Here is a 25,792-nt window from a genome sequence, read left to right on the forward strand (position 1 = left end):
AATTCAACTCCTAGGTATCTATTCAGGAGAAATGAAAACATATCCACTCAAAAAAATGTTACACAAATGTTCCTAACAGCATTCTTCCTAATAGCCAAAAAAGTGTTTCTACCTACTAATGAATGGATAAACAAATGTAATATGTTTACAATGGAATATTATTTGACCTCAAAAAGAAATGTGAGTACTGATAAATGCTACAGCATGAGGAACCTTGAAAACACTATACTAAGACAAACCAGAAACAAAAGATCACATATTATATGATTCCATTTATATAAAATGTGCAGTATAGGCAAATCCACAAAAACAAAATAGTTAAGTGGTTGCCTAGGACTGGGAAGAGTGGCTGCTAACAGATATAATAGGATTTCTTTTTCAGGTGATACGAATGTTCTAAAGTTAGACAGTGGTACGGGTTGCACAATTCTGTAAATATACTAAAAACTACCAAACCATGCTTTTAAGGGTAAATTTTTAAGGGTATATGAATTATGTCTCCATAAAACTCTCATTAAAACATAAACAAGAGGACTTCTGGCTTCAGCTCCAATATGTAAAGAGACTGAAATTTGTCACTCCCTCACAACAGGAAAAAAAAAGGTGATCAGATTGAAAAGCAACCACTCCTCTTAGGTTCGTCAGAAAACTGAGTTCACAGGACAAAATGCCTCCAGGAAAATTGAAGAGACAAGTGAACACAGAGAATGAGAGCTTACCAGGAGGAGGAGTCTCTGGAGACTTTAACTGGTAGAAATACTTTTAAAGGTGAATGAATTGCTGGAGGCTGAGTGTGAACTAACTTGAGCTTTAAACTTCTTAGGGTCCCGCTCTTAGGGTCCTGCTCTTAGAGAAGTTTCTACATACTCTTGAGTTTTACCTTCAGGAGCTCCACCATGTTATCATTAAACAAACAAACAAGCAAACAAACAAAACCCTTCCAGTTTTGTGCTGGGGAGAGGAAAAGTAACCATTTTGAGATATGCCCAGAGCAATCTGGTCTCTTTAACAAAGACCTGCCTTCAAGTGTAACTACTTTCCAGAGCCTTTTTGACCTAGAGGGAGGGTAATTAGACAACTCCAGTACCAGCTAGCCTTCCCAACTGAAGTAAGGGGAGAAGGAAAAAAGGGTAAAACTCTTCCAAAGATCACAGCCCAGGAACTCTGGTCAACTACAACAACTACAACTGGTATTTAATCATAAGTTACAGAACACTTCTCTTCCCAGTACCTATCACCACATCAACAAGGCTCCAGTATAAAAACAAATTAGGGCTTCCCTGGTGGCGCAGTGGTTGAGAATCTGCCTGCCAATGCAGGGGACGCGGGTTCGAGCCCTGGTCTGGGAAGATCCCACACGCCGCGGAGCAACTCGGCCCATGAGCCACAATTACTGAGCCTGCGCGTCTGGAGCCTGTGCTCTGCAACAAGAGAGGCCGCGATAGTGAGAGGCCCACGCACCGCAATGAAGAGTGGCCCCCGCTTGCCACAACTAGAGAAAGCCCTCACACAGAAACGAAGACCCAACAGAGCCATACATACATACATACATACATACACAAAAAGAATGTAAGCAGACAAGAATAGCATTTAAAAAATAAAAAAAAAAAATTTAAAAAAACAAAACAAAAACAAATTACAACTGAGACAGCTGAAAGACACAGACTCTATTTAAGGAGTTTCTAGGGAAACCCAAAACAGCAGGGAAAACAAAAGCAAGGAAACTAGAGGTAAATTAAGCTTCTGACACCTACAAATAATACAAACAAATTGGCAAACATTAAACACAGCCTAACTCTTAGCCAGATAATTATAAAACCTGACACTAAAGACCTATTTACCTGAGTTCCTGCTATCCAATAAATCATGTAGTTTTCAACAACAAAAAAATTCACTACATGCTAAAAAGAAAAATTACATTCTGAAGAGACAGAGCAAGCACCACAACTAAATAAGATATGGCAGAATTTTGGAGTTATCAAACTAAAAATTTAAGATAACTGTGATTAACATGCTATGGACTACAAAAAAGAATCAAAACAAATGCTAGAAATCAAAAACACTAACACAAATGAAGAATGCTTTCAACAGGCTTATCATTAGACTAAACACAACTGAGGAAACAATCTGTGAGCTTGAAGGTATGTCAACAGACACTTCCCAAACTTAAATGGCAAGAGAAAAAAGGAATGAACAAACCAGAAAAGAATATACAAGAACTGTGGGACAACAATAAAAGGTGTAACACATAATGAGGCTATGGCAAGGAGAAGTGAGAAACTTAAGTATTTTAAGTAATACTGGCTGAGAATTTTTTCCAACCCAAAATTCCAGAAAGCTCAGAGAACACTAATAGCACAAATACCCAAACATCAAAACCTAATTTATCATATTCAAATTGCAGAAAGTCAAAGAGAAAATATTAAAATAAGCTAAAGAACCAAAAAAAAAAAAAAAAAAACCAAACCAAAACCAAACACGTTACCTATATGAAAGAAAAATAAGAATTACATCAGATTTCAGAAACCATACAAGCAAGAAGAGACTGGAGTGAAATATTTGAGTGCTGAAAGAAAAAAAGTCTACCAACCTAGAATTTGATATCCAGTGAAATTTATCCTTCAAAAAAGTTAAGGACAAATAGACTTCATCAGACGAAAACTGAGACTATTTATTGCCAATAGACCTGTCTTGCAAGAAGTTCTTCAGAAAGAAGGAAAAGACATAGGTAAGAAACTCAAATTTACATAAAGAAAGAGAGAGAAGGAATAAATGAAGATAAAATATTTTATTTTTCTGATTTTGAATTGATCTTGGATAACTGTTCAAAATAATAACAGCAACAATGAATTATGTAACTACATTTTATAGATAAGTGAAAGGAGCGACAGCAATATTATAAGGGACAGGAGGGAGAAATTGGTTACAATCTGTTACAAAGCACCTACATTACCTGTAAAGTGGTAAAGTGTTACTTGAAAATGGACTTTTATCAGTTGAAAATGTCTACTGCAAACTCTACCAATAAAATTTTTAAAAGAGGTGTAATTGATATCTTAAGATAGAAGAGAAAATGCAATCATAAAAAAATGCTCAATTAAAACCAAACGGGGGAAAAGATTTTTAAGAAAGCAACAAGGAACAAACGCAATGAATAGAAAAGTTATAATCAAGGTTGATATCACCCCAACTATAACAATACTCACTCTCAATGTGAAAGGTCTAAATACACCAATTAAAAGAAACTGACAGATTGAATAAGAAAACAAGGCCCATGTATATGTTGTCTACAAGAAACCCACTTTAAATATAAAGACACAGGTAGATTAAAAGGAAGGGATGGAGAAAGGTATACCACGCTAATACTAATCAAAAGAAAGCTGGACTAGCTGTATTAGTTCCAAACAAAGCAGATTTCAGAACAAGGAAAATTATCAGGGATAAAGAGGAGCACTATGTAAAGTGTCAATTCTTGAAGAAGGCATATTAATTCTTAATGTTTATGCACCTAATAACAAAGTATCAAAAGATATGAGGCAAAAACTGATAGAATTGCAAAGAAAAACAGTTAAATCCACCAGTATAACTGAAGACATCTACAAACCTGCATCAGTAACTGGCAGACACAGCAGGCAGAAAACCAGTAAGGATACAGTCAAAGTCAACAGCATTATCAATCAACTGGATTTCACCGACAGTTACATCCAGTAACATCAGAATACACGTTCTTCTCAAGTTCACAAAAACATTCACCAAGAAAGGGCCAGATTCTGTGTTAAGACATACCTTAACACATTTTAAAAACTGAAAGAATACAAAGTACACTCTCAGACCACAATAAAATTAAACTAGAAATCAGTAAAAGCTGAAAAATCCCAAATATTTAGAGATTAAGCATTACACTTCTAAATAACAAATGGGTCACAGAAGAGGATTCTCAGGAGAAATTTTAAAATTATTTTGGATTAAATGAAAATGAAAACATAACTTACCAAATTTGTGGGCTGCAGCTTTAAAAAAAGGTGCTTAGAGGAAAATTTATAGCACTGAATATTATAATAATCTAAAATCAATAATTTAAGCTTCTACCTTAGGAAACCAGTAATTAAGAAAAATATTAATTTTTCTTAATATTTTAGATTTTAGGAAGAAAAGAAATAATAAAAATCAGAGCAGAAATCAATGAAATTGAAAATAGGAAAACCGAGAAAATCAACAAAACTAAAAAGCTTGTTCTTTATATTGCTAGTCATCAGGGAAATGCAAATCAAAACCACAATGAGATATCACCTCACACCTGTCAGAATGGCTATCATCAAAAAGACCACAAATAACAAATGCTGGCAAAGATGTGGACAAAAGGGAACCTTTATACACTGTTCATGGGACTGTAACTTGGGGTAGCCAATTAAAAAACAGTTCTAAAAATAGAACTAGCATATGATCCAGCAATTCCACTCCTGAAGAAAATGAAAACACTAATTTGAAAAGATACATGCACCCCAATGCTCATAGTCACATTATTTCCAATAGTCAACATATGGAAGCAACTTAAGTGTCCATCAACAGATAATGGATAAAGAAGATGTGACACACACACACTCACACACACTGGAGTGCTATGCAGCCATAAAAAAGAATTCTGCCATTTGCAACAACATGGATGGACCCGAAGGGTATTAAGCTTAGTGAAGCAAGTCAGACAGAGAAAGACAAATACTGTATGTTATCACTTATATGAGGAATCTAAAAAATAAAACAAATGAATATAACAGAACAGAAACAGACTCACAGATACAGAGAACAAACTAGTGTTTACCAGTGGGGAGAGAGATGGGAGAGGGGCAAGATAGGGGTAGGGGATTAAGAGGTATAACCTACTATGTATAAAATACATATTTTATACATATACTATGTATAAAATAAATAAGCTATGTGGATATATTGTACGGCACAGGAAATATAGCCAGTATTTTATAATAACTTTAAATGGAGTATAATCCATAAAAATATTCAATCACTACGTTGTACACCTGAAACTAACATAATACTGTGAAGCAACTATACTTCAATCAACCAATAAAAGGAGGACAGAATGATTCCCCCCACCAAAAGAAACCTAAAAGCTGGTTCTCTGAAAAGCTCAATAAAATGAATAAACCTCTAGCCAAACTAACAAATTATTAATATCAGAACTGAAAGAAATCAGCAATTACTGTTGTCAGTAACAATATCACTAGTGATCTCATGGACATTAAAAGGAAAAAAATTTAATAATAACTTAATAATATAGATAAAATGGACCAATTCATAATTAATAATTTAGATAATAATTTAATAATTTTGATTAAATGGACCAATTCCTTAAAAGACATAATCTACCAAGACCAACAACAGGAGAAACAGATAATCTGAATATGCTTCTATATATTGAAGAAATTCAATCAATAATTAACAACCTTCCAAAAAGGAAAACACTACACTCAGGTAGTTTAATTGTTGAATCCTACAAAACATTTAAGGAAGAAATGATACAACTGTCTACAAATCCCTTCCAGAAAATACAAGCAGAGGGAATACTTCCTAAGTCATTTTTTGAGGCCAGCATTACCCTAATATGAAAACCAGATAAAGAGATTACAAGAAAGGAAAAGCACAGACCTATTTCTCAGGAACATAGATGTAAAAAATCCACAACAAAATATCAGCATATCAATCCAACAATGTATACAAAAGAATTAAACACTACAGCCAAGTGCAATTTATTCCAGGTATGCAAAGCTGGTTCAGCCTTTGAAATTTAATATAATCCTTCATCAATAATTTAGAAGAAAAATCATATGATAATAGAAAAGCACTTGACAAAACGTAACACACTCATTCATGATTAAAACTCTCAGTAAACCAAGAATATAGGTAAACTACACAAAAACCTGTTTGCAAATACTTACTACACCTATACTCATAACTGACATAACCTGGAAACAACCCAAAGTCCTTCAACTGGTGAAGGGATGATGAAACGTGGTACCTCTTGACAATGGACGACTACGCAGTAATTAAAAGCACTGAACTATTGGTTCAAGCACCAGCATGGTTTTAATCTTGAATGTACTATGTGGTCACTATAAATGCTGTTATAAAAATAGTATTTAATAAAATGTAAAGACATTAAACAATAATGGGGGAAGTATGTTATAAACAGCTTCTACTGTGTGTAAAGAAACAATGCTTTCCAAAAGGGTAAATATGGGGTAGATATGGCCCTTTCGAGTGAAATAATTCAATGTCAAAAAGACTGGTGAAAAGACGTTTCTGTCCTATAGGATTGGAGTTAGCTTTTAATTTACAAAGTAATTTATTGAATCAGTGTGTTATTTGAAACTCAAAAGCAATTTTACGAACGTAACTTCTTAACACAAGTGTTTAGGAATTTCAGAAATAAAGAAAATCTCAAATTATATGAATTTGAATAACTTAGCTGCTCAGTAAGCATTCCTCTCATGGGCCTAATGGTCATCTATCAAATTTCTTGCTTGACGTTCTTTGTTTTTTTTTAAACTTTTGGGTTTTATTTATTTATTTATTTATGGCTGTGTTGGGTCTTCGTTTCTGTGCGAGGGCTTTCTCTAGTTGCGGCAAGTGGGGGCCACTCTTCATCGCGGTGCGCGGGCCTCTCACCATCGCGGCCTCTCTTGTTGCGGAGCACAGGCTCCAGACGCGCAGGCTCAGTAATTGTGGCTCACGGGCCTAGTTGCTCCGCGGCATGTCGGATCCTCCCGGACCAGGGCTCGAACCCGTGTCCCCTGCATTGGCTGGCAGACTCTCAACCACTGCACCATCAGGGAAGCCCTGATGTTTAATTTTTAAATTTCAAATTCTGAATAGTATCTTCACGTTACTCAAGGTACAAGAGGGATCTTTTTGTCTTACAGGATTTTAAAATTACTTAATACCTTTTGAAATAAAAAGTTTTATTTCTGTCAAATGGCGTCATAAATATAATGAAATAAGACTCCAAATAAGAGCACCAAAAGATAAGTACTGCTGCAAGATTCACTGCTGTATGTATATCTAGGTAATATTTCTACATAGAAATTCAGGGACACTTACCTGCAACTCACAAGCTACCAATCTTAAACATTTAAAAAAGATATGAACATACACCTATGTCTTCTTTATGGAGAAGAAGAAGAAACATATGTCTACTTTCAACCATTAAAAGTGAACTGCTGACATATATCCAACTGGTGATTCATACAGTAGTGCTATAAAATTAAATCAAAATCATTTCATCAAAAGTTGCAGATGCTCCTGTGAAAATACATTAATCAAGTTTTTAAAAGATGCATATTTCAGGGGTAAAAGAAAAAAAAGCAATCACTAACCAAAAGGTTTAAAAAGTATGAAAAAGCAAACAAACAAAAAGAAAGCAATTGTCTAGAAAGCTAAGATTATGAATATATCAGATATTATATGACAGAGTAAACAGATAAACTTCACTGGGCTGCTGCACAAGTCATGTTTTTTATCTCCCGTAACTTATATGAAGTTTTGACATCTTAAAGAACTTGCTGGTCAGAGACTGCTCCTTCCCTATCTCTGACCAGTCCCTTCCAAGGCAAGCCTTTTCTTAAGAGATAAAAAAGGGCCTGGCCAGGAATATGCCTCTCATATACAAACCAACTGATTCTGAGTCTATAGCCCCCATCATCTCCTTATTTTACTCTCACACACAAGCCAATTTTTCCTGCCCTAAATCATCTCAGGTCAAGTCCCAAACAACTAGAGACCACCCCTATGGCGCAAGGCCTGCCAATATTATTCAAAACAGCCAATCCTAAACTGTTTACCCTGGCTCGGCCTTGCCTTCCCCCACTATCTTCTGTCACCTGACTGAAACCTGGTGCTTCTCCTGTGACCCTGCGTGGCACGCGTAACTCCCCTCTGGGTCCTGTGAGTATAATAAACTTCCTGCCAAGCCTCTGCTGTCCCAACAACTTTACCATACCATATCCAACATGCACATTCTTAGATATCTACTATTAATATACAAAAAAAATTCAAGAATATGCATATCTAAAATACTACAAATTAAGTAGTAATCTCTAAATGATATCTGAGCCAACAGAATTGAGGTAAAAATTTTACAACTGAAATTACAGAAAATAGAAATTCTTTTTCTCAATATTACTATTCAAACCTAGAGCACTTTGATTTCTTGTCTGTGGTAAAAAAATTTTTATTCTAATTCTACACGGACAGTAAAGCAGCTACTTCTTTCTATATATACCATACTACCCCTCGCCCATTTCTCCCAAAGCAAAAGGATCACAGAAAACAAAAATTAACAGGCTCTACTTCTTGCCTTTGGAAAGTCCACAATAATATACATCAACCCCTGAGTTGCACATTTCTTCCACTACCTCTCAAATAGCTATATAAATACAAAATACCTTAAATTAAGGCCTGGCTATGTTTCCTAAGATGGACTTCAAGTACCTATTCATTTATCCGGCCTTTTAAGTAATAATTAAGACAATAAACTCCAGGATCAACAAAAGCAGAACACTATTTTGAGAGTTTCTCTAATAACTCTCTATCTAAGAATCTGATCTGTAGTTAATTACAACAGCCACAAATCAATTTTTTAAAGTAGCCTGTTATAGTGTTAAACGTAGGATAATGAAAATAATTTATCACATAATAGGTATAAAACACATCCTACTTTCACCTCATAGGCACTAAATTATTTACAACTCCAATAAAGTGAAGTTTTTGGTTAATAAAATTAATTCTTTACATTATAACCCATATTTAAAATCTTCTTACTTCTCATCATCTCCCTAAAAAATTGATGAAGAATGAAAAGCAGTAATTCCAAATCATGAAAAGAAGTTAGTAAGAAACTGTCTCACTTCAATTTTATAAACTTTACAGATACTATCCATCATACCAAGTGAGGTGTACCTATAATATAACTCTGGAGATTGGGGTGTACTTTACTGTTTTTCAGCAATAACGTTTCTCTCCACCAGTGTTCTAACTTAACTTTTTCATGGGAAGTCTCCATTTTTAAATATAAATAAGTAGGAAAATGGTGTTTTTATTAGCATTATATGAGAATTAGGAAAAAAGAAAAATTAAATCAGAAATGAAGAAAAACTAAATGGAACACAAGAGTGAATAGACACCAGAAGAAAAGATGGAACAGAATGGAGGAAATTTTTAAAATAACAAAGAAGGAAAGAAAAAAATTTTGTGAGTAAATGATACAGAAGTTAGGCAAAGAAGACCAACATACACTCAAAATTGGAGTCCCCAAAAACGAAACCTGTGTAATTGAAAAGAGCAAATACTGAAAATTATCACAGAAGAAAACATTTCTGAAATAAAAGAAGACTTGAACCTATTATTTAAGGTCATACATGAAGGTTAACACCAAGACATATTCAATACTGGTTCCTTAAAGAAAAATCTTTTGGGCATCCAAGCAAAAGACCAAATCTCTTGCAAGGAAAAAAAACGGCATAAGACTTTGACAGTGATACTTCATATCCAAGTCCACAAAGCTCAAGAAAATGTAAACCAGGGATTTTATATCCAACCAAACCTTCAAATATAATGGGTGTAATGGTCACAAACAAGTTATGAACCAGAAAGGACTTAAATAATATTGTTCCCATGAGCTCTTCCTGAGCTCTCTAGTAAAGAATGAGCTTCAGACAACCAAAAAAACCCTAAGAGAAGCTTTGAAATAAGATCTGGTGGTAAGTATTAAATATACTGAATTTAGAACTAACACTAATGATGAGGTAACAGAGTTGCATATGCAAATGTTATGTACTTTTAATGTATATATATTACAATTAAGTAACAAAATGGAGAAGGGGAGAGTTTACCAAAAAGGGAATGTTCTACTGATACACTAGACTACCTAGATGAATCTCAAATGCATCATGCTAAGTGGGAAAAAGCCATATTCTAAAGGATACATTTATATGACATTTCCATTTATATGACAAAATACACTTTGGTTTCAAAAGGAAAAACTATAGGAATAGAAAACAGATCAGCAGTTGCCAGGAGTTAGGGTGTGGGGGAGGATTTGATTATAAAGAGATATCAAGAGGGAATTTTGGGAGGTGAATTTTTCTAGATCTTATTATGGTGGTTGTTACATGATTCTATGCATTTGTCAAAACTCACAGACCTACACCACCACCCTCAAAAAAGTGAATTTTACTGCATGTGAATCAATAACAATTTTTTAAATACCAAAAAAAAAAAAAAAAAGATTCTAGGGAAGAGGGAAGGGAAGGTCAAGAAGTGGTTAGTAGCTAATTCCATCACTGCTCACAACAGAGGATATCTTTAAAAGAGGAGACTACAGGTATTAGTATAATTTTCTAAATGTAAAAATATACTAACCCCCCCCCCAAAAAAAGCAAAGAGACCACATCATTAAAAAAAAAAAAAATTCAAAAGTGACAAAAATGTTTAAAGTTTCCTTTCACTCCTATCTCCAGCTAACCACTTCCTCGGTCTAGAAGCAACTAGTGTCTGTCACCAGTTACTTGTGAGATCTGTTCGCACTTTTCTATGGCATATTTGTTTATATTTTCAAAAGGAAATAATACAAAGAAAAAACAAGAACTAGTAAAAATGGTTACCTATGGGGGGAAGACGAGGATGAAGTGAGCCTTCTGTGAAGTGCCTTCCTGTACAGTTTTAATTTGGGAACAATGTAAATGTTCAAATGTTTTATTTAATTAAAACAAAAATCAAAAAGAAAAAAGCAATCCCTATAAACGGAAGATAAATTTAAATAAGTGAAACTAATAATATGTCAAGTTGGTGTAAAACTGTAAAAAAAAAAATCATACAGTATTCAATATTTTTAGTAATAATATTGGTATGTTAATTTAGAAATGTATAGTAATGTTCTAGGACAAAGCAAATAAAAAATTATGTCAAAAGCATTAGAAACAAAGATTTTCAGAGTAAGAAAAAAGAGATACAAGTGTAAAATTAGAGAATTTAAATAAAACTGATTTGGAAACTCTGACTTTGAAATGCATTAAAAAATAAGATGTGTTCATGGATGGACAGATCTGCGATAAAGCAAATAGAGCGAAATCCTAACTCTAAAATCAAGGTGGCATGTGGCTGCTCACTGTATTAACTCTTCTTCATGCTTGAAAACGTTGGGGAGGAAAACTGCTGAGATTCCACAGCACCTCAATCACAGAGAAAGCAGCACTGGGATGAAGCACAGCTCCTCACCAGCCTGTGTTTCTGTTCCAAAACAGTTACTACTCTGTAATCATTTTAAACATCTCAGCCACTCCCCCTGAAAAACCTACCCAACTGCCAAATCATCCACAGAAAATCAAAAGGTCCAGGACTAACAGACCATGTCTCCTTATTTTGGAACATTTACTTCATATAAGTGATTCCAGAAGAAGGCAAACAGCAAGCCCTCAGTGTATCTGAGATAAAAATAAATAGATTGGTTACAAACTTTTTCTGGTTCTGCAAAACTGAAATACGATTTCAAGTAATATATTCATTATGACAAAGCTATACAACCTTAACACTATATTGAAAGATTATGGGTATCTTCAAGACATCATTAAAATGGGATTTTTCTCTCTGAATTTTTAATTAAACTCATATTAAGTATAGGTAGTGGGACACATCAGCATAATATATTTTTTAAATCTCTTTTACGTGATTCACATACATCTTAAACCAATTTTTCTTTCTCGGACTAATGTTAAAATTTGTTTGAATAGAGGAAAAAAAAGGCAGGGAGAATATACCCCAAAATGTCAACTGTACTTTAGTATGGGTGGTAGGACTGCACATGCTTTTAAAAATAGTTATGCTTCTTTCTATTTCACAGGATCTGTTTGATTTTCCCTTTTGCATTAAGAATACATTACCTTACAGCTGGAGAAAAGGTTCTTAAAAAAATCCACATGCATTTACTGGGTATAAAATAAGTGATGGAGTAAGGGGCAAGGGTGATTTGGGATTTCAACTACAATGAAGATGGATAACCAACTCGAGAATAATTTAAGAAACGTGATGGTTATATATCTCTAGGGCACTTTTCCCACATTCACTGGGTACTTTGTTAAACAACATTTTCCTCACCAACAGAAATGTAGCTCTGAACCATCTCTGCTGGTTTCAAAATGTCGGTAAAAAACTATCCAAAATCCAAGGCTCACTTTGTTCACTCCATAAACACCAATACCTATACTCTGTACGAGGCACAGAGCTGGGGGTACGCAGAGGCAAAGCTGTTACCCCACCGCCTCCACTCAGGCACCTGTTTTGTGCCTGGCATTGTTCTATGCACTGAGGAGACAGTAGCAAACAACATCAACCAAAAATCCCTCCTGCTTCTCTTCATATAAGCTGTCTTTCACTGGTACATCCTACCTGGCATCTCCAGAAATCCCACCACACCTCTTCTTAAACCTCACTAGAAACAGCAACATACAAATTTCTCCATTTTGTCTGCTTTTACCCGCTCTTTACTGATTTCATTTCCTCCTTATCCAGCCTGAACTAAAAAACTGTCCATTTAAACATTCCCTCACCAGTAACCTCAACTACTACAACTGCCCTTCTAACTTACCTAAACTATGATTTCCCATCCTGCATCAATCATACAATTCAACTTTCCTCCCCAACCAGCTGAGTACATACAGAAAAATTATTTTACATATGTAAACTGCTGTCACTACAAATTCATGGTTTAAAATCTCGCAGTTCTCAATACTTTTACTTCTCTGATCAATAAATATTTACTAAGTAACTATGTGTGGGCCAACATAGACTAAACTGTGAAAAAAGACAGAAGTCTGTGCTCTCGTGGAGCTGACACTCTAACAAGGAAGACAGATCTTACATAAATAATTATGAATATGACGAAATGCTATAAAGGGGGAGTAAAAGTGCTATGAAAGTAGGTAACAGAGGAGACTAACCTACTTTGGAGGTGGAAAGGTTGTCAAGACAGGCTTCCCAAAGTAGAGATGTTTCTGTTCTAATCAATTCCATATTCCAGCCCACATTCCGAACTTATATTTAACCCCTCAACCCCACTCCCTCAGCAAAGGAACTAGCCTCCTCAACTTGCCTTGGATTCCCTAGTGATTTCCTCTCCTCAATTTACACATATGACCAAGTTTCTCCTGCCCAAACGGAAGCTGGACTCATCTTTCTAGAGAGTAATTTGGCCAGTGCCTCATGCACCTTAAAAGTGTACATACTTTTTCTTTTGATCCAATAATTCTACTTAAAGAAATCTTTCCCAAAGAAATAGACACCATGCATAAAAATTATTTATAACAGTGAAAAGAGTTAGAAACAAGTTAAATAAAACAAGAGAATAGCTATGGATGTGCCCTAATACACTTACAACAGACTATGTTGCAGCAAAAAAATAAAACAAAAAGAAAAAAGATGGTCAGAGCTTTTAATCTCATAGTAAAGCGCTTATACCTGTAACTAGGTTAAAAAATACACAGTAATAAATATGTCTTGGTAAATCAATAATAAAAACAGGATGTAAAAATGTGTAAGAAGAGTACAGCTGTGTAATAAAAAGTGTACATATAAAAACTGGAAGGAAACAAGTTGAATTAATAGAATTTATACAAGATATAATTTTCTTCGTCCGATTTTCCTGAATGGAGGGAGAAATACTGTTTCCCACAAGTGCAGCACAGCTAGGCAGTCCTCTGGCTCCACCACCTCCATCCCTTACCTCTAACTCTCTGATGCACTGCACTCACTCCCACCCCAACTTTAAGGAAATTGCCAGAACAAGGATTAACAACCTCCTAAGCGACAAACCAGCGGACACTTCAGTTCTCCTTTTAATTGACTTCCTTGGCTTCTAACACACAGTACTCTCTAGAATCTTCCTTCTAACTAGGACCATTCCTCCTCAGAATCCTTCGCTAGATTCTTCCCTCCTACATTTCCAGTAAATACGCTGTTTCAGATGTCCATTCTCAGACCTCTTCTTTTTTTACACCACACACTTGGGTGATCATATCAATCCTCGTGGCTTCAACAAGTTACATTCTGATGACTCCAAAATACACCTAACAACTTTTCTCTCTCCTAAATCCCATTTATTTTCAGTCAAAGCCCCTACTATTAACTCATCATCTGGATGTCTCACAGCAGTTCAAACAATGCCCCCATCATCTGCAATTTCAAAGTTCCACTTCTCTCCAATATTTTTTATTATGTTCAGTCACAGCACCATCTATATAATCGACCGTCCCAGCCAGAACAGTGGAAGTCACCCTTCATTCTTTCCCTTTCAACAGCTACCCTTACCATTCCCACCTGCTAATCAAGTTTTTTCTTTTTCTTTAAAGTCCTAAATAGCTAATAAATCTGTCTACTTTCCTCGCTAACTCCACTACACAGATTAAGCCAATTCAAAATCATAATGGCCCAACTGGTCCTCTTGTGTCTCTCAGACCTCTCTTTTCTGTATCAGCGTAACCTCCCCAAAATGCAAATCCAATCGCTATCATTCCCTTTTAAAGCTAGTGCCTAAAAGATAAAGATTATCCGTTAGAAGTCCCTCCATGACCACCTCCAGACCCATTCATGCCACAAACCCTTGTGCTGCTTTCTCCATCAGCAACAGCGGCATCAAGGCCGTGCACCAGGCACTCTAACGGGTGCTTTAAGTGAACTATTTAATCTCATCCTATGAGGTTGGCACTGCTGTTTCCATTTTACAGAAAAGGAAACAAAGAGTTTGTCGAAAAGTACAAGGCCACAGAACTAGTAAGTGGCAAAGCCAATATTCAAATCTCCATCTTTCTTGTCCCAAAGTACTTCACTGTATTTCTTAGCAAAAGTAACTAAATCAGCTTCAAAAACAACTATTCATCTTTGAAAACTCTGCTCATAGAGTATCTCTGGAGGAATTCCTAGGAAATCAGTCTAAGGAGGGTAAATAGGTAGCTGAAGGACAGGGAAGTGAGAGAGACTTATGTTTAACGTTCTTCCTCTGCCATAACTGTATGCAAGCTTTCTAAAGGCTTCCTTGATTGCCACCCCATCTTCCAACAGAGTTGGTCACTTCCTCCACCATACTGCTTCTCTACTTTGTTCATATAGCTATTACTATACATTTTTTATGCTATATTTAATTATTTATTGACACGTTCATTTCTATTCTTACCTACAAACTTCTGGAGGGCAGAGACCCCATCCTGGCCAATCCCTCCTTGTAAACCCTAGGTTCCTAGCACAGTATCTGGTACATAATAGGTACCACCCAACAAGTTAAACTACCTCCTCCTCCTCTATTTTTTTAACCTCTATCACAATTCATCCCTAGGCAATAGCCTCGTAGCCTAACTCCTGTCTCTAGCCATCTTTCACACTGCCATCACACACTGCATCCCCTCCCCACCCAGTACTGTTTTCCTAAAACAGATACTGTATCACTGCCCTACTCAAAAAGACTGAAGGGGCTTCCTTGGTGGCACAGTGGTTTAGAGTCTGCCTGCCAATGCAGGGGACACGGGTTCGAGCCCTGGTCTGGGAAGATCCCACATGCCGCGGAGCAACTAAGCCCGTGAGCTACAACTACTGAGCCTGCGCGTCTGGAGCCTGTGCTCTGCAACAAGAGAGGCCGCGAAAGTGAGAGGCCCGCGCACCGCGATGAAGAGTGGCCCCCGCTTGCCGCAACTAGAGAAAGCCCTCGCACAGAAACGAAGACCCAACACAGCCAAAAATAAATAAATTTTAAAAAGACTGAAGGCTCCCTACTACCTATAGAGCATTTGCCCTTAGAACTATCATCAAGGCTCTCTAATATGATTCCAATTCCACTCTTACTTCTGTAAACTCTTCACTATAAGCCCTCAAGTCTCCAGCAATACTGAGTCATCTACCTCAGCCAAAGACACCATACAGTTCCATTCCTCCCATGAGACAAGTCCAGCCATTTATCACAGTCTGGAATATTTTTCCCCAACGAAGTGTCTCAAATTTTTACTCATTTTCTAAGGCCTATCAAACACTACTTCCTTTATAAATCTATTTCCTTGAGCTAGAATTAATCATCATCTCCTCAGTTCTCCCATATACTCTCTCATTCTAAGTACTTAGTATATTATGTCTTAATCTAGAGTTATTTGCATACGTCTGCTCCCTGCTCTGCCCCACTGTACCCTCCAAATACTGAATTCAATATTCCTTGAGAACAAGAACGCACATTCAGTTCACTCAATGCATTTATTGAGTTTCTGCTAAGTGTCAGGTCCTCTACTAGAAACTATGGATAAGACAGAGATAAATAAAATAATTTCTTATACTCGCTCAGCTGCTGACAATGCCAGATACACCATACCTGTTCAATATATATTAATTAAGTTAATAAATACATAGTTTATTTGATATCTTTGTTCACATTTTCCATCTGTGTTTCCACTTACTGCTTATCACCAAGAGAAACTAGAAGGAAAGACCTTTTAAAGCCTTTTATAGCTAGATGGGAAGAAAGGCCTTTATTTCTCTTCCACTCCCCCAAGAAAGAATCCAGAAAGTCAGGAAGCATAGAAGGAATGTTCTATGCTTTTATTATCAGCAGAATTTACGAACAGAACAGAGACTGGATTACTTGCTGATTTCTCCTGAATCACACTGGCAGAATGGCATCAATATTTTGTTTGAAGAGCTAAAAATATCACACTCATAATAAATTATAATTCTAAAAATGTCCAAATAGAAATTTTATTATCTCTCACATTTATAATGAACTGTATCTCCATTGCCTGTATCAGTATACATAATTGAAAACCTGAATAAAATTCCTGAACTGAAGGTACATTCAAAAGACACAGACTACTTTTAGAAATTCATCTTGACAGTCAACAAGAATTAACAAGAACATAAAGTAAATATATACCCTTTAAATATGTCTCCTAAAGAAAATGATTTCATGCAGATAAGGTGATTTAATTTTTTGGGTGCAAAATGTGTTAGGAATTCATTTTTAAATTAATCAAAAAATTGAGACAGGCTATTTTCTCCTAATAAAGTAAGCTTATTTTGCTGAACATACACAAAAGTTATGTTTAGTTTAAATGAAAATCCAAGGCAGAAAACAGAACATATTATTTGTTTCGTTCAATAAAAGGAACTTCCTTCAAGCCTCACTTTTTTTTTTTTTTTAATTTTATTTATTTATTTATTTATGGCTGTGTTGGGTCTTCGTTTCTGTGCGAGGGCTTTCTCTAGTTGCGGCAAGCGGGGGCCACTCTTCATCGCGGCCTCTCTTGTTGCGGAGCACAGGCTCCAGACGCGCAGGGTCAGTAACTGTGGCTCACGGGCTTAGTTGCTCCGCAGCATGTGGGATCTTCCCAGACCAGGGCTCGAACCCGTGTCCCCTGCACTGGCAGGAAGATTCTCAACCACTGCGCCACCAGGGAAGCCCCCAAGCCTCACTTCTTAGGCAATGAAGAAAACAAGTACCAATCATCACAGTTATATTCCTAGTTTTCCAAAGCAGACCTAGAAATCATGCATTTTACAAATAAACTGAGAAGCAATTCATACCCAACTCTCGCCATTTCATGAGAAAACTTGCTACAATGACAGTTTCTCATGAGAAAACTGACATCTTGGATCCAAATATTTATTTACCTGTCCTAATCTTGGATAAACACACTGTTTAAAAGAAAATTCCATTTTAAATTAAGTGTAATAAACTCTCAGATGAGCATGTATCACTGCAAATGAAGGTAACTAACAGCTGCGCTTTCTGGTCAAGTCTCTACAACGACATTAGGATTTTAGGAAGGAATTTTTATATCTCTTGATACAGTTCAATATATCTCCAGAAAGACATTACTTGGCCAAAATAAGCTACATGACTTGCTTTTCTCCCATAAATGAACTGTTTGTTCTTTCCTTCCAAAAGTATTGGGTTGGACCTAAAACTGTGTTCAAAAAGATTACCAGAAATAAACAAAATCAGACCAAAGAAACACAACAGTTTTCTCCAAGAATATACAGGAGGTGGGTACTGTTTCTCATCCAACCATTTGTTCATTCATATGAGTGCTAGCTAAAAAGTAAGTACTGGAATTACAGAAATATAAAATAGTCCCTCACCCTTGAATCTGTACCGTTATACATTACCAATAAGCAGACAATCAGCTGTATAAATATTATAATTACAGTCTGCCCAAAAAGCAAAGGAAGCATAATAAAGGCACAATCTTATTTTGGGGAGGAGAAAGTGCCACCAAAAAAAAGTAACTGTAAACTACGACTTGAAGAGTAATTAGTTAAGCTTGGCAAATGGGGAAAGAGACAAGAGAAGGTGAATATAAGGAGGAAGGAAAGAACCTGCACACAGAACTAGCAACGTGAGCCAGCAAGTACCATCAGAGAACTACAGGGAGCACCTTACGGCACTACATACCTGCCATCTACTTTCCACAGATGCCAACTCTGGTCAGAAAAAGGTCTTTGGGGGTATTTTTGAAACCAAGACCCCCTACCAGGTTTATGGTTAACCTCTCTATCCAAAACTTTATTCCCTTTCTTGTCCCACCCTTGTTCCCCTCAGGATTGAGGAGTATCAAAGAAAAAGGGAGACTGAAACCCAGCAGGCCCCTGCGAGACCTTCCCGGGTACAAAAGCCCCTCCGTGTTTCTTGTTTGTAGGAAAAAGGCTTTAGTCTCCTAGGCCTTCCCTGATTTCCAAAGAGCAGACTCAAGCAGTTACTAATTAGGGAAGTGAGGGAATGCAGAAACAAAGGAAAAGCAGTCAAGCAAGAAAAGTAATGATAGCTTTAAACAACAGTGCAGCCACAAAACAGAGTCCTAGTTCCTCCTCAAGGCATATACGTAACAATCCGACAAATATCTTTGAGTAGTTCTGCAGAAACTAAGACTCCCTCCCAAGAGGTGGATGGTGACTTCGTGCTGATCACAAGCATGTAGACCCTGGATAGGATGGAACCAGGAGGCTGATGATTAAGATTCCCAAAACATCACCCTGTTTCCTCACCACCAACCCATTAGAAGAAAGTCCACGAGCTGATCACACACCCTACAACCCTCACGCCTAATGCTGCCTTTAAAAACCCTTCCCAGAAAGCCACTGGAGAGTTCAGGTCTTTTTAGCATGGGCTGCCCATCCTCCTTGCTTGCTGCCTGCAATAAACACTGTACTTCACCACAGCCCAGTGTCAGTAGATTGGCTTTGCTGGGTGCCAGGCAAGTGGACCCCAGTTTGGTTAGGTAGTATTTTCTAACCTATCCCTCTCCTTTGGGGTTCCATCCCTCTCCTTTGGGGTCACTTTATGTTGATTCAACTCTGTTTAACATCCTACTTTCTATTTTCTGGGGCTTATTTCTCCAAGCCTAAGCTGGCAGAAAAATGGAAATGGAGATTAACTGGATGCCCCAGTTAGAGCTCCCATAGCTCAGAAAAGAGATGAGGAATAAGGACCTTAAATTTAATAATCAGGGTGAATGCCAAAATGAGAACAGTCCTAAGAAGCATTCTGTTCAATTGAGCTGTCAATTCAGTATTTTAAAGTAAATCTGTTAAGTCATTTCTTAACCATGTCCACAGTTGTTGACAAGTAATTAATTTAAAATCGAAATAGGGGACTTCCCTGACAGTGCAGTGGTTAAAGACTTCACCTTCCAATGCAGGCGTTTGATCCCTGGTTGGGGAGCTAAGATCCCACATGCCTCGTGGCCAAAAAACCAAAACATAAAACAGAAGCAATATTGTAACAAATTCAATGAAGACTTTAAAAATGGTCCACATTAAAAAAAAAAAAAAAACCTTAAAAAAAAAAAAAATCGAAATAAAGGAACTATCGAGTTTGTTTAAAAAAAACAGTACAGATAAGAATTAATGAAGACATTAATGATGTGTTCAACATCATTAGTCATTAGGGAAAAGTAAATTAAAACCACAAAAAGAAACCACTAGATACCTATTAGAATGGCTACAAATTTAAAACAAAACAAAACCAAACCCCTGACAACAGCAAGTGCTACTGAGGAGGCAGAGCCACAGGAACCTCACACGATGCTCGTAGGATCCTAAGCTAGTACAACCATGCTGCAAAACGATTTGTCAGTTTCTTATAAAGTTAAAAATACACTTAACAAAGGACCCAGCAATCCCACTCCTTTGTATTTACCCAAGTTAAATGAAAACTCATTAAATGAGTTTTATGAAAACTTATGAAGAAAACTTACGAGTTAAATGAAAACTTACGAAAAAAACCTATACATCAATGTTTAGAGTGGCCATATTCCTAATTGCCAAAAACTGGAAATAATCTGATGTCCTTCAACTGAAGATTGAGTAAGCAAACTGTGGTTGGTTCACCCACATAATCAGCAATAACAAGGAATGAACTACCAATACATACAAAAATAGAGATGAACCTCAAATGCATTATACTCAGTGAAAGATGCCAGACTTAACAGGCTACTCTACTCATCATACTCTATGATTCCATTTATATACCATCCTAGAAACAGCAAAACTATAAAGGAAGAAAACCAATCAGTGGTTACCAGGGGCTGGAGATGGGGAAAGGTTGCCCAAAAAGGGGTATGGAGGAATTCTGCAGGGTGATGGAACTGTTCTATATATTGACTGTGGTGATGGTTATAAGACTGTACACATCTGTCAAAACTCACAGGCCTGCACACTAAAAACGTAAGTTCTACTACATGTAAAATATACCTAATTTAAAAAAAATAATGAGGGATTCTGGCAACAAAAAGATGAGACTGAAAAATTACAAAGGTCACATCATGAAGGACCCTGCTAAGAAGCTTTAGATTTTAATCTCAAAGCAACAGGTGTACCAAATAATCTCAAGAAAGGGACAGACACAATTGAGTTTTGTATTAGAAAGAAGATGAGCAATAGTTATAGACTGGAGTGAGGGCAAAACAGGGAGCAACTGGGAGACCTCAGTAATTTAGGGGACAAATTATCAAGACCTGACTCAGGCAGAAACTGTAGAAGTGGACAGAGAAAGTTTAAGGCAAGAAATTCTCAAGTTTCTAGCAACAGTGAAACCATTAACCAAGCTAGGGTTGAGAAAAAGATTTTAAACAAGCTAAATTTAAATGCCTGTGGGACATTCAGATACAAACACCTGGGCAGATATATTGATCTAGACCTCAAGGGAATGACCTGAGATGTAGCTTTAGATTTGAGACTCGTCAGGGAATTTGCAGCCATGAAAATATAAGGTCAAGCTCACGCAAAGATACAATATGTAGAGTGAAAGGTAAAGAGAATCCTGGGAATTATCCTGAGCAACACCAGCATTATGGAGTTGATGATATAACTTGAAGTATAAAAGAATTGGCTTACTGAGTATGCAGCAGCAGAGTTAGAAATGGTTACAATCATGTGCCTATTTCAATTTGGGGTCTCTCAACCACTTTATCCTTGGCTTCTCTGATTTTACCTTTGGTTTGATCACCCTGGGAAAACTGAGGTAGTTAAAAAGTTATCATTGAACCCAAGGTTTCACTTTGTACTTTCCATATTGTTGACGTTGAGAATATTCAGCAAATAAACAGGAATGATCTACTGAACACACTTATTTTGTCAGTTAGACAAAGAAGAAGCACCAAGAGGGGTTAAATGACTCGCTTCAAGTACAGGTAAACTTACACAGTCCCATAAATTTACCTTGGTAGTTGAACAAATGACTCTATAGATGCTTTAAAGGATCTCTGATACCACAATGAAGTTATCAGGAAATACCACAGGATAGATCCAATGATTCTATGTAATTAGCTCTCAATCAGAGGGATGCACCGAAATTCCCTGTTGAGCTTTCTCAAAATGCCTATCTTCCAAACTCTACATCTGAAAATGCTGATTAAGGAACTTCTGGGGTAAGACCCAAACTACTATATTTTTAATAGTCCCCTAAGTGACTCTGATGTGTACACACACACACACACACACACACACACACACACACACACAACCAGTGATCTCAAGTTGAAAAGCAATAATATAAAAGTTGGTTCTAGCATCTACATGAAGTTCTCATTTGGAAGCTTCTAAACTACATCCTAATACTTGGGAATCGCCTCCAACTGAGAGCGTACAAACATACATTTCCCTGATCTAAACCTAAAATTCTGAGCCCCCATCCCTGTAAAATATCTATGAATCACCTTTTGGTTTTGGTTAACTACCTTTGAGAAGATTTAACTTCTCAGCAGAATTCAGAAAATGGCAGTGTAAGAAAGGCGTGGAAAATGAGTCATTCTCTCTCTATTGTTTTATTCCAATTCTCCACTTTAACGACAAACCTACCAGAAAAACCTGGTAATTTCACCAACTCAAGTGTTAACTTCAACTAGTATTTAAGCAGAGCCAGGTACAACATGCTATACTAGAATATTCATATTCCACTTTTCCAATTACCAAAATTTCCCAAAAATTCCAATTTTCCAATTACATCATAAACGGTTATGAATCAAAGCAAAAAGAATTACCCATAAGCAAACGATTTTTCCCATCAAAATGTACACTTACCCATCTCTTCCCTTACTGACGATTTTTACTTCAAAATAATAAATCCCACAGGCTGCTGGTATTGGATGCGTGGCACGAACTGAAGCTGCATCTTTTGGGGTTTTGCCATGACCTGCATAAGGAACAGGAAGGAAAAAAAAAATCAAGAGAGATAATCAAATGAAAATCTTAACAAATAATTCAGGAACCAATATGGTTTTTGAATGAGATATACATTTCTGCTCTCATCAGTACAAATAATCAAAGACTTAATAACACATTTATCATCACAATTAATCCAATATGCAAAATAGCCCAAGTTAAACATGGAACTCTTCACACTATTACTAGTTTTGATAAAATTTCAGAATCTAAGCACACTGAACCTAGCAGTCCTTTATGCAAATTATATGAAGTATTTTAAGGTAGCCGATATTTTTAAGAGACAAAAGCATACACCTGAAGAACAAGATGAGAATATGATTAATTTTATTAGATCTAAATTTGCATATAATTTATCAAATTCCTAAACAACATTTTTTTGCCAAATGGCCTAATTTTTTAAACCAGAAGCATCTGTATCATACACTATTTTTTTAAATTTATTTAATTTATTTTGTTTTTGGCTGCGTTGGGTCTTCATTGCTGTGCGCAGGCTTTCTCTAGTTGCGGTGAGTGGGGCTTCAGTAGTTGTGGCACGCAGGCTCAGTAGTTGTGGCGCACGGGCTTAGTTGCTCCGCGGCATGTGGGATCTTCCCAGACCAGGGCTCGAACCCGTGTCCACTGCATTGGCAGATGGATTCTTTACCACTGCACCACCAGGGAAGCCCTCATAGTCTATTTTTTAAAGCGAAATTTTATAATTAGATTGAACTGGCAAAACAGCTTTCTTACTTTAAGAATTTACAATTTTGTTGGTTAGATCCAAACTTTGGATAGAGTTTGATGGTTTCACTCACTTCATCATCCACATTTCAACTGCCTGAACTTAACAGTTAGATGGGGAACAACGCAAAAGGAAAGCATTTGGCAATATTTATTGTAATATAATTCGATATAAAAATATTTAATTTCCTCTGGAAAATCAAACCTCCCAGATATCAAACTTGAGGAAGGCAAAAGAGAGCTTGGGAGACAAGGGCAGAGAGAGGCTACTATACACAGCATTCAAGGAGCCCAGGGCCTCACCCAGGACTCTCCTGGGCTCTATACTCCAGCAGACCTTTAGAAAATCTTCTCTACCCACCTTTACCCCACCCCAAGTCCTGGGAGAAATGCACACAGCCCTGAGATGGTAGAGACCCAGATACACTTGACAGAAAGCCTGGGAGTGGTCTTGAGGCCAATTTTCCAAAATTGTAACTTTAGCAAAATTGCATTGTTGGTGTTTAGAAAAATTAAAAATTTTGATATGTAAAAAAAAAAAAAATCATTAATCTTTGATCATTAATTCTATCCAAAGGCTGATCCATAAAATTTCTTTGGTCAATTACAGCCTTCTGAGAAACATATCTAACCTCTCGTTGTCTTTTCTTTCTTTTTTAAGAAAGCAATATAATACCATACTAATGCTGACATCTTTAGGGAATCTGTTAGATAAAGGCTTTTAAACTTTTTAAATTAGCTATTCCTCAATCTAACCCAGAGTTTTACTCACTAATATCACCTCCCCTGTCCATCACCCAAGACACAAATTACCTTGAAAGCTAGCATGTGAACAAAACCACGTGAGCTAGAGAAAATATGCCCATAAAACCACCAGAAGAATAAAGCTGAAGTAGCGTGTCAGAGAGTATTCAGAGAGAGTGAGTGCGACAGGCTCCACAACCCCGAAAAGGGCTGTATGAGAAACGGTGCTCCAAATCATTACTCAGGTGTTCTCGCTAGACATGCTTCACCCAATTCGAACTTATGTCATTAATCTTTCAGTCAGACTATACCCTTACCTTCATGGGTAGCAGAACTCCCCTTCTCAAATTTACCATGACTGTTTTAAAACTAAACACCTCTCATAGGTCAAAAACTATATCTTGTCTATACAAGAACCATCACACACCAATGAGATCACATCTTCCCTTACCATACACTCTGTCAAATTATCAATGCGTATCCTACCATTAAACTGTTAAGTTTACACTTGCAATGCAAATTAGCACATGTTCACGTAGCCTAAAAGAAACTAAATGAACTCAGCCACTCTATTACCATTCATAGATGTCTTAAGTATATGTCTTATGGGCAGAAGTTCTCAGCAGGATGACCACTGAGAGGTGATAAACTTGGCTAGGAAGATAAAAATGGAAGCAGCAATGTATAGACGCTGATAAAACTGCTTTAACATATGTAGGTAGTATTTACATGGAGCTAAGCAGAAGAAAGTAACGGCATAAATCTGCAGAATGATACACTAATCACTTTTTAAAAACAGACATTTAATAAATTACGGTTTCAGCAAAATATATTTTTCAGTAACATTATGTTCAAATAATTGAGCTGCCTGGGAAAAGGTCATGTAAACTAAAAGCATTTTTAAAATTTAGACAGTTAAAAATAAATCTAAAGAAAACCCCAATTAACCCAGGAATCTTAAATCAACTAGCCCTTATTTTTGGTTTTGGTTTTCTGAAGAGAAGTGACCAAAACTTTTAGGGATAAGGGAATCTCAAAGTATACTTAATAATAGTAAGTGATAACAGTTGACATACATTTAATACTAGGTGAAAGGCACTATTCTAAAAGCACTGTACTGACAGAGAAAACAAACTTATGGTTACCAAAGGGTGATGGGGGGGGAGGGTAGGGTGGACAAATTAGGAGTTTGGGATTAACATATACACACTACTATACATAAAACAGATAAATAACAAGGACCTACTATATAGCACAGGAAACTATATTCAATATCTTGTAATAACCTACAATGGAAAAGAACCTGAAAAAAATATATATGTATGTATGTATAACTGAATCACTATGCTGTACATCTGACACTAACACAACATTGTAAATTAACTGTACTTCAATTTTTAAAATGGTAAATAAATAAATAAAAGCACTGTATTTATTAACTCATTTCACATTCAAAACAACTTAGGAAGTAGGTACTATTTATTATCATTTCACAGTTGAGGAAGCCAAGGGCAGATAAAGAAACTCAGGTCGTACTGCTGGGTGAGAATCCCAAACCAGGATTTGTGCTGGG

The 25,792-nt window shown here is 36.5% G+C and overlaps 1 protein-coding gene across 1 annotated transcript in view; it reads right to left on the reverse strand.

Annotated features, from left to right (window-relative positions):
- RANBP9 (RAN binding protein 9) overlaps window positions 1-25,792 on the reverse strand; it is an 88,663-nt gene that overhangs the window by 51,516 nt on the left and 11,355 nt on the right. The window contains exon 2 of the mRNA XM_036868308.1: window positions 22,612-22,723. Within this exon, the coding sequence (XP_036724203.1) occupies window positions 22,612-22,723 (112 nt within the window). The remainder of the gene's footprint in view (window positions 1-22,611; window positions 22,724-25,792) is intronic.

This window comes from Balaenoptera musculus, chromosome 11 (genome assembly GCF_009873245.2).
Source record: "Balaenoptera musculus isolate JJ_BM4_2016_0621 chromosome 11, mBalMus1.pri.v3, whole genome shotgun sequence".
NCBI classification, from domain to species: Eukaryota; Metazoa; Chordata; class Mammalia; order Artiodactyla; family Balaenopteridae; genus Balaenoptera; species Balaenoptera musculus.